The sequence below is a fragment of the Micromesistius poutassou genome, assembly GCF_964030765.1.
Source record: "Micromesistius poutassou genome assembly, chromosome: 21".
In the NCBI taxonomy this organism is placed as follows: domain Eukaryota; kingdom Metazoa; phylum Chordata; class Actinopteri; order Gadiformes; family Gadidae; genus Micromesistius; species Micromesistius poutassou.
In genome coordinates this window covers 14,321,743-14,331,742 of record NC_140291.1, presented here as the reverse complement: position 1 = coordinate 14,331,742, position 10,000 = coordinate 14,321,743, and the positions used below count along the sequence as shown (strand labels likewise).

The following is a 10,000-nucleotide window of genomic DNA, read 5'->3' as shown; positions in this document are numbered from 1 at the left end:
GAATGTGGTTGCAACAGAATATATGATGCATCGCTGCAGCAACATTTAAGATGATCGCGATGAGTTCTACCCGTTTTGCCTCCGTCCTTATCCAGCCTCCTGCAAACTTAGACCCTACGTCATATCCCGCCCCTTGTATGCCCGCCCGCTAAACCCGTTGATTCTACTGATGTCTGAGCGACGACTGTCGCATATCGGGCATCAAGTGTGAATAAGTGTGAATGACCCTCACTGTCGAACCTCCTGATATACAAATGCAGAGAAAAGACAGAGGCTTATCTTACACCAACTCAGTGCAACATGAAACACCAACGAAGAAACATTGAGACATATTCTATCCATCATCCCTCCCTCTCTATCTCTTTATCCCTCTCTTTCTCTCTCCATCGCTCTCTCTCTCTCTGTCCCATTCTCTCTCTCTCTCTCTCTCTCTCTCTCTCTCCCTAGGGAGGGTTGGAGTCTGGAGCTCCAGGAACAGATGATGGACGCTTTTACTTCCACCTGGGGGATGCCCTGCAGAGAGTAGGAGACGACAGTGTAGGACAAACACACACACACAGTCACACACACACACACACACACACACACACAGATCAGACACACACACACACACACACACACACACCTCCTCCTTCAGCCGATGTGATTGTCTCAGAGTCGCCAGAGAGCTTTGTGAGGTGGGCTGCTTTTCTCTTGCTTCTCTCATTCTCTCTTACCCTCTCCTTTCATTCCATGCCCCTCTCTCCCTCAGTCTCTCATTCTTGCCATGGGCAACGTACACGCTTTCTCTAATTTCCAAATGCTTTACTGGCATGACTTAAATGTAGAAGAGCATACAACAACACAACTACATCAACACAATTATAGTCACCTAGACCCTGGACCATGTGACCAGTGTGGTCCACTCATGACCCGTCTCTCTGCAGGCTTACCACTGGTATGAACTGGGACACCAGCAGGGGCATTTTGCGTCTGTGTGGCAGAGGTCTCTGTACAACGTGGACGGACTGCAGGCCCAGCCCTGGTGGACCCCGCAAGAAACCGGCTACACAGACCTGGTCAAGGTATGCTTTTTGTTGCTCTGTCTGTCTGTCTGTCTGTCTCTCTCTCTATCCGTCTCTCTCTCTGTCTCCCTATCACTGTCTCTCTTTCTCTGCCTTAGTGAGCTTGTGTCAGTGAAAATGTATATGTATATAAGTGTATGTGTATATAAGTGTATATCACGTGTATGTAGGCTTCATCAAAGACCTCCTGTCTGTCTGAGCTCTCACATCTACCAAATGGTTCTTTGTGGGACATGGTGCTGGTTGTGTACTGGCAGGGGGTTCAGACTCAGCTCTTCTCCAGCGTGGAGGTGAAGGTGGGGCAGGCAGGCCTGTGTGGAGTGTGTGTAGACGTGTGGTGTGTGTGTGTCAGGCTCTGGAGCGCGGCTGGAAGGCCATCCGGGAGGAGGTGCTGGCAGTGATGGACCTGAAGACCGGCCTGTTCATGCCGGAGGAGGAGAACCTGCGGGAGAGAGGGGAGTGGGGCCAGTACACGCTGTGGCAGCAAGGTGCACACACACGCACGCACGCAGACACACACACACACACACACACACACACACACACACGCACGCACGCAGACACACACACAGTGGGCGCCTGGTCTGTGGTGTACAACAGTGGGATAACCAATTGGAACAGAAACAGGTAGAAACAGGGTTTGTGGTGACATCAACTTGACTTTTATTTATAAAAGAGAGAGAGAGAGAGAGAGAGAGAGAGAGAGAGAGAGAGAGAGCGCAAGCTTATTAGGGTCTGTGGTCCCTGCCACTGACCTCTTCGCCCTAGCTCGGCTTTGGTTTCCTCTTGGAGTTTTGGGGTTCCTCTTCAGCTGCAGGCCTTTTCTCTTATTTCAGCACGAGACACAATTAACACACATCAATGAAACACCTCTTTGGTCCTCTTGGACAAAATTCCATTGCAAGGGTTTGGTTAAGAGGGTTGGCCACAGGCCTCTTAGCACGAGACTGGCGGGTATAAAAGGTCTCCTGATTGCAGGGCTAACTCAGCACACCTGTTCAGACACAAACACACACACACACACGCACATTCAGACACATACACACACACACACACACGCACATTCAGACACACACACACACACACACACATTCGCACACGCAGACACACATGCATGCACACACACTCTGTTGTTTTCCTCCTATCATCTCTCTATCTCACTCTCTCTCTCAATCTCTATCTCAGTATCACTCTCTATCTGTCGCTCTCACTCTCACTCTTTCACTCTCTCTGTGTCTCACTCTATATCACTCTGCCTCTCTCGCTCTGCCTCTCTTTCTCTCTCTCTCTCACTCACACAAACTTAAAACCCTTCACAATGGCTGTGAAGGGTTACCACACCTTACCACACCTTTAACACCTAACAATGTAGGTGTTACAGAGTCAACCTATCCTATGATACGCAAACACACACACGTTGCACGGTGTGTGTGTTTGCGTATCAATGTAAGGAGAGTGTGTGCAGGGAGGAAGGCTGGAGACGCATGCCGCAGTGTCCCCAAAACCTGCTCCTTGTTGGAGCGATTCCCTGAAGCTACAAACTGCAAGAGAGGACAGGTACACACACACACACACACACACACACACACACACACACACACACACACATAACACTCACCGCACAAAATAAACTGTAATACACTGTTAATACTGTCTAAACTGTTAAAGACTAAAGAGTCATCCAAACTTATAACAATTAGGCTAGTTTATTTGAGTGATAAACATACAAAAGCATATAACAAACTCAATAATCCGAGGCCTCAGATGGGAGTTCGCCCCGCTTCTCTCTATTAGCTTTGCAAGAAGAAGTCCAACGCATTGGCAAAAGCAAGGACTTCTTATACAGTGGCACAGGTCTCAGAAATGCTGAGAACAGCTCTGCTCCACACATGATGTGTGATGGAAAAATCCATATGTTGTTTCCCCTTCATCATGTTAGCTCTGTCTCCTATTCCTTGCACTGTCTAGCCACCCTACCTTTTCCTCGCATTATCGAACGTTAACCTTTGTGCCTGGGGTATACCGGTCACGAGGGAGCAGAGATCCCCTTATGCATTCTTCTACCTGATGAGAATACAATGCAATGTGGAGAGTAGCGGTGACTTCTCAGTTGGATCCTTTTACCCTTGACCGACCCAAGGGTGTCAGCGAAAAGGCACAATCAACAAAGGGCAATTACAGAAACAGAATGTGAAAATATAATTTTTCCATTACATTCCCCCCTCGAATGGAGCATTTGGTTGCGGATGGGCTGCTTGTGTCTGCGCACCCCGGCCTACGGTACACTGAGCACACTTGTAATTATTTGGTTTACTTTGGTAAACCAATGTTGTTGTAGTGTGCTCTCCATCCCCCTGTTTGACACATGGACTCTCTCATGTGTCAACTTAGCATTATTGGGGAAAAACCAGGCCGGTCAGCATGGCTTGTCATCAGGAGCGCACCAAACACATCTTCTGTAGTAAAGCCCACACGTTCCCACCCACATCCCTCTACTGTTCATACTGGATCCCCAGGGCCTCGGCCCTCCTCTCCATGTCTCCACACCTTCAGATCACTGATGTGTGGCCCTGCATGTAGGTGCACAGGGCACTGGCAACCCCAATTCTTCCCATTCAGCAATAGACCAAGTGTTTTTTTATTTTTTTATTTTCATAATATTACAATTTGCATTTTCAATATTAGGCGACTCACTTCTGCTTTGACCGTTACCCATAATCACAATTTACTTTAACTAAACAAGTACCTAACTTGTTCTATACTATTACCAAAACAGTATTTTAGTTATCTAATTCATTTTTACTATTTTACTACTCTACTTAAGTCGGATGACCTAATTTTCTTTTATTCTACTTATTGTTTGTATATGATGTTGGCCACACTTTGATACACCTCTATGTACCTGACAACACACAATGTCCTATTGTGCTACCTGTTGCATATCACCATCATCAATAGTTGATACAACTTATTCTAAAAATAAAACCCAGTTTTTTTTTCACAATATTTCCTCAATGGTTTTTCTAATTATGAATGAGGTGGCTTCTCACCGTGTTAAATAGTGAGTCCCTCTCGAGTCCCACCGCTGCCTCTCCATAACCCGCAGGGATGATTAGTCAGTCGACGTGCGGCTCGGAGGTCCTCGAGGAGAGCAGCGATCCCACTTCTGAGTGTGTGTGTGTGTGTGTGTGTGTGTGTGTGTGTGTGTGTGTGTGTGTGTGTGTGTGTGTGTGTGTGTGTGTGTGTGTGTGTGTGTGTGTGTGTGTGTGTGTGTGTGTGCAGATCAAGTTCTCGGTGATGCAGCCCGGGACACACGTGTGGCCCCACACCGGGCCCACCAACTGCAGGCTGAGGATGCACCTGGGGTTGGTGATCCCTGAGGAGGGCTGCAGGATCCGCTGTACCAACCAGACCAGGTACCATGCTCCTCTCTCTGATTCTCCTCTCTCCTCACCATCCTCTCTATTCATCTCCTCTCTCCTCCTCTCTCATCTCTTCATCTCTTCTCCTCCTCTCTCATCTCCTCATCTCCTTATCTCCTTATCTCCTCCTCTCTCTTCATCTTCTCTCTCCTCATCTCCCTTTCTCTCATCTCCTCTCTCTTCATCTCCTCTCTCATCTCCTCTCTCTTCATCTCCTCTCTCATCTCCTCCTCTCTCATCTCCTCTCCCCTCATCTCCTCCTCTCTCCTCATCTCCTCTCTCCTCATCTCCTCCTCTCTCCTCATCTCCTCTCTCCTCATCTCCTCCTCTCTCTTCATCTCCTCTCTCCTCATCTCCTCCTCTCTCCTCTCTCATCTTCTCCTCTCTCGTCTCCTCTCTCCTCATCTCCTCTCTCCTCATCTCCTCCTCTCTCTTCATCACCTCTCTCCTCGTTTCCTCCTCTCCTCGTTTCCTCCTCTCTTCATCTCCTCTTTCCTCATCTCCTCCTCTCTCCTCATCTCCTCCTCCTTTCTCATCTTCCTCTTTCCTGTTTTTTCCGCCTCTTCTTTTGTGCTCCTTCCAGCTCCTCCTCCTGCCCCCCCGTGCTCTCTCCTCTATCTGCACTCTTCTGTACGTCACACACCGGCAGCACCCTGACCTCCTTTCCCTCCTGCTTCCTCCTGTCCTTTCTTTCTTTCATGGTCTCCACCTCCGCTCATTCACTGTCCCCTTTCCTATTCCCTCCTCTCCCTTGTCCAACTCCTCCATATTAACAGCCTCTCTCTCCCCCTGTCCCTCCCCCTCCCCCTTTCTCCGTCCCAGGGAGTGGGAGGAGGGCAGGGTGCTTATCTTTGACGACTCCTTTGAGCACGAGGTGTGGCAGGAGGCTGCCAGCTACCGCTTGATCCTCATCGTGGACGTGTGGCACCCGGCCCTCAGCGCCCAGCAGCGCCAGACCCTGTCCCCCATCTGAGACATCTTGTCCTGTTGCCTCCTGGACAGACAGACAGACAAACCACGTTGTGCCAAGTCTGGCAGAGACTGACACCAAGCGACGGAGTGCCAACCTGAGCCTGGAGCGATGAGGGGGGTGATACACTGACCAGCCCCTCGACATCGACTTTAATATTATTATTTTGCTATGAATGACTAATTGAATGTGTTTTGAACAGAGACGTTATAGACTTGCCTTAGGAAATATCCCAAGCCTCATGCTTGTGTTCTTCAGCTGGTGGATGCACCTGTCGTTGTTAAGCCTTGCTAGCCCTGTCTTAATCCTCAATGAACACCTGGCCCTGGGTGTGAGCAGGACCCCTGCTCGCCCTCCTGGCTCAGAGGCCTGGGCAGTGTGTTCAGTGTTTGGAGGAGATTGTGTGTGTGGATAAACACTGTGATATTTGAATGAAAGTATACGTTCACCGAGCATTCAGAAAAACTGACGAACAACATCATATACCAGTTGAACATGCCAGACCAGTAGAAATCACGGCCAGAATGAAGCTAGAGCCCAGTGCGACAACACATCCCTGACAACGCTAAACTCAGCGGCCGGTTTAGGACAGACCTGATCAGTGGCTCAGTGGCTGTCTTGTGGAGGTGTGCGTGGCGTTCAAGTGAATCATCATTGTTTGTTTGATAGCATGCACAGAAACAGGAAAACTACACCTTTGTCAAATAGAAAAATCAATCAAATATGTAACAAAATCAACAAAACAACAAAATCTTTCTACCATTTAATTTTTTTAACAAAAATATAATATTTTTGTATGCTGATGATCAAGTGCTTTTTGTAAATGTGTCTTTTTACTAGGTTTTTCAAAAAGCACATTCAAAAGAAGGTCAATTTCTCTCTACTGCTCTTTGTAGTTTTTTTTAACACGCCTCCACATCCTACAATTGCTGAATAAAACAAATAGGTAACTTGCTTCTTGGAATGACTATGTTGTATTTGGTTAATAATTGTATGTTTGTCAGTGCATGCCTGTTTGGTCGTGTTTAATACAGTTGTAGTCATTAGTAACCTACTGTAGGTCTCTCCTGTTGTCATTAGTATCCTACTGTAGGTCTCCTGTAGTCATTAGTATCCTACTGTAGGTCTCTCCTGTTGTCATTAGTAACCTACTGTAGGTCTCCTGTAGTCATTAGTATCCTACTGTAGGTCTCCTGTAGTCATTAGTAACCTACTGTAGGTCTCCTGTAGTCATTAGTATCCTACTGTAGGTCTGTAGTCATTAGTATCCTACTGTAGGTCTGTTGTCATTAGTAACCTACTGTAGGTCTGTTGTCATTAGTATCCTACTGTAGGTCTGTAGTCATTAGTATCCTACTGTAGGTCTCCTGTAGTCATTAGTATCCTACTGTAGGTCTGTAGTCATTAGTATCCTACTGTAGGTCTCCTGTAGTCATTAGTATCCTACTGTAGGTCTGTTGTCATTAGTATCCTACTGTAGGTCTGTAGTCATTAGTATCCTACTGTAGGTCTCTCCTGTTGTCATTAGTATCCTACTGTAGGTCTGTAGTCATTAGTATCCTACTGTAGGTCTGTAGTCATTAGTATCCTACTGTAGGTCTCCTGTAGTCATTAGTATCCTACTGTAGGTCTGTTGTCATTAGTATCCTACTGTAGGTCTGTTGTCATTAGTATCCTACTGTAGGTCTGTAGTCATTAGTAACCTACTGTAGGTCTCCTGTTGTCATTAGTATCCTACTGTAGGTCTGTAGTCATTAGTATCCTACTGTAGGTCTGTAGTCATTAGTATCCTACTGTAGGTCTCCTGTTGTCATTAGTATCCTACTGTAGGTCTCCTGTTGTCATTAGTATCCTACTGTAGGTCTCCTGTAGTCATTAGTAACCTACTGTAGGTCTCCTGTAGTCATTAGTATCCTACTGTAGGTCTGTAGTCATTAGTATCCTACTGTAGGTCTGTAGTCATTAGTATCCTACTGTAGGTCTGTTGTCATTAGTATCCTACTGTAGGTCTCCTGTAGTCATTAGTATCCTACTGTAGGTCTGTAGTCATTAGTATCCTACTGTAGGTCTCCTGTAGTCATTAGTATCCTACTGTAGGTCTGTTGTCATTAGTATCCTACTGTAGGTCTGTAGTCATTAGTATCCTACTGTAGGTCTGTTGTCATTAGTATCCTACTGTAGGTCTGTAGTCATTAGTATCCTACTGTAGGTCTGTAGTCATTAGTATCCTACTGTAGGTCTGTTGTCATTAGTATCCTACTGTAGGTCTCCTGTTGTCATTAGTATCCTACTGTAGGTCTGTAGTCATTAGTAACCTACTGTAGGTCTCCTGTAGTCATTAGTATCCTACTGTAGGTCTGTAGTCATTAGTAACCTACTGTAGGTCTCCTGTTGTCATTAGTATCCTACTGTAGGTCTGTAGTCATTAGTATCCTACTGTAGGTCTGTAGTCATTAGTATCCTACTGTAGGTCTCCTGTTGTCATTAGTATCCTACTGTAGGTCTCCTGTTGTCATTAGTATCCTACTGTAGGTCTCCTGTAGTCATTAGTAACCTACTGTAGGTCTCCTGTAGTCATTAGTATCCTACTGTAGGTCTGTAGTCATTAGTATCCTACTGTAGGTCTGTAGTCATTAGTATCCTACTGTAGGTCTGTTGTCATTAGTATCCTACTGTAGGTCTCCTGTAGTCATTAGTATCCTACTGTAGGTCTGTAGTCATTAGTATCCTACTGTAGGTCTGTAGTCATTAGTATCCTACTGTAGGTCTGTAGTCATTAGTATCCTACTGTAGGTCTGTTGTCATTAGTATCCTACTGTAGGTCTGTTGTCATTAGTATCCTACTGTAGGTCTGTAGTCATTAGTATCCTACTGTAGGTCTGTTGTCATTAGTATCCTACTGTAGGTCTCCTGTAGTCATTAGTATCCTACTGTAGGTCTGTAGTCATTAGTATCCTACTGTAGGTCTGTAGTCATTAGTATCCTACTGTAGGTCTGTAGTCATTAGTATCCTACTGTAGGTCTGTAGTCATTAGTATCCTACTGTAGGTCTCCTGTTGTCATTAGTAACCTACTGTAGGTCTGTAGTCATTAGTATCCTACTGTAGGTCTGTTGTCATTAGTATCCTACTGTAGGTCTCTCCTGTTGTCATTAGTATCCTACTGTAGGTCTGTAGTCATTAGTATCCTACTGTAGGTCTGTAGTCATTAGTATCCTACTGTAGGTCTGTAGTCATTAGTATCCTACTGTAGGTCTGTAGTCATTAGTATCCTACTGTAGCCTGGAAATTCAGACCCACATCTAGAAAGCTGTAGGGTCTGTCAACCCGAGGGGCGGCTGCAAGCATGCATTTGAAAATATCAGTGTACGCAATTAGATAACACTACGACCAATCAGAAGAATTCAAGGGGTGACGTATCCAGACCAGCGGAGCTAACCAATAGATAAGACTCGCCCTATCCGATCGGTAAAACAGCAACGTCTTTATCAGATACACCGATGTGATTGGTTAATGTGCGCGGAGAGGGGCATCAGGGAGGGAGTGACTTGCTGAGCAAATTCAAATTGTGCTCTCGCGAGAACTCTGGATTTCCAGGGTAATCCTACTGTAGGTCTGTAGTAATCCTACCTTAGGTTTCTCCTGTAGCATTAGTATCCTACTGTAGGTCTCCTGTAGCATTAGTATCCTACTGTAGGTCTCCTGTAGTCATTAGTATCCTACTGTAGGTCTCCTGTAGTCATTAGTATCCTACTGTAGTAGGATAGTCATCATGAGATCATAACTGGCCTTAGAGCTCCGTAGTGAGAGGCTGAAGACCACTGCTGACTGACCACTGCTCACTGACCACGGCTCACTGACCACTGCTCACTGACCACTGCTCACTGACCACGGCTGACTGACCACTGCTGACTATCCACTGCTCAATGACCACTGCTGACTGACCACTGCTGACTGACCACTGCTCACTGACCACTGCTCACTGACCACTGCTCACTGACCACGGCTCACTGACCACTGCTCACTGACCACTGCTCAATGACCACTGCTGACTGACCACTGCTGACTGACCACTGCTCACTGACCACTGCTCACTGACCACTGCTCACTGACCACGGCTCACTGACCACGGCTCACTGACCACGGCTCACTGACCACTGCTCACTGACCACTGCTCACTGACCACTGCTCACTGACCACTGCTCACTGACCACTGCTCACTGCTCACTGCTCACTGACCACTGCTCACTGCTCACTGACCACTGCTCACTGCTGACTGACCACTGCCATACGTTCACACAGTACTGCATCATTTGACTCAACCACAAATACATCATGTCCACTTGGAATGGAAAGTGTGTGAATCATTTATTGAAGGAAATTAAAAAAGTGTTTTATTTAACTACTGGGAATGTGTCATACATGTGTTGAGAAGTCAGGACATGTGTTGGAAAGTCAGGACACATGTTGGAAAGTCCTTCCTGCATGTTGGACCATTTGAGTCATGTCTTCTTTGTGCGCTCCATCGGTTGAGACCACTTACTG

The 10,000-nt window shown here is 46.4% G+C and overlaps 1 protein-coding gene across 2 annotated transcripts in view; it reads left to right on the top strand.

The window, feature by feature from the left end:
* Window positions 1-6,410, top strand: part of LOC311366408 (aspartyl/asparaginyl beta-hydroxylase-like) — a 40,763-nt gene extending 34,353 nt beyond the window's left edge. For both annotated transcript variants that reach the window (XM_084485199.1, XM_084485198.1), the window contains 6 exons: window positions 448-537; window positions 927-1,064; window positions 1,417-1,552; window positions 2,530-2,621; window positions 4,347-4,480; window positions 5,309-6,410. In XM_084485199.1, the coding sequence (XP_084341325.1) occupies window positions 448-537; window positions 927-1,064; window positions 1,417-1,552; window positions 2,530-2,621; window positions 4,347-4,480; window positions 5,309-5,459 (741 nt within the window). In that variant the 3' untranslated portion in view covers window positions 5,460-6,410. The remainder of the gene's footprint in view (window positions 1-447; window positions 538-926; window positions 1,065-1,416; window positions 1,553-2,529; window positions 2,622-4,346; window positions 4,481-5,308) is intronic.
* Window positions 6,411-10,000: the final 3,590 nt, after the last annotated feature.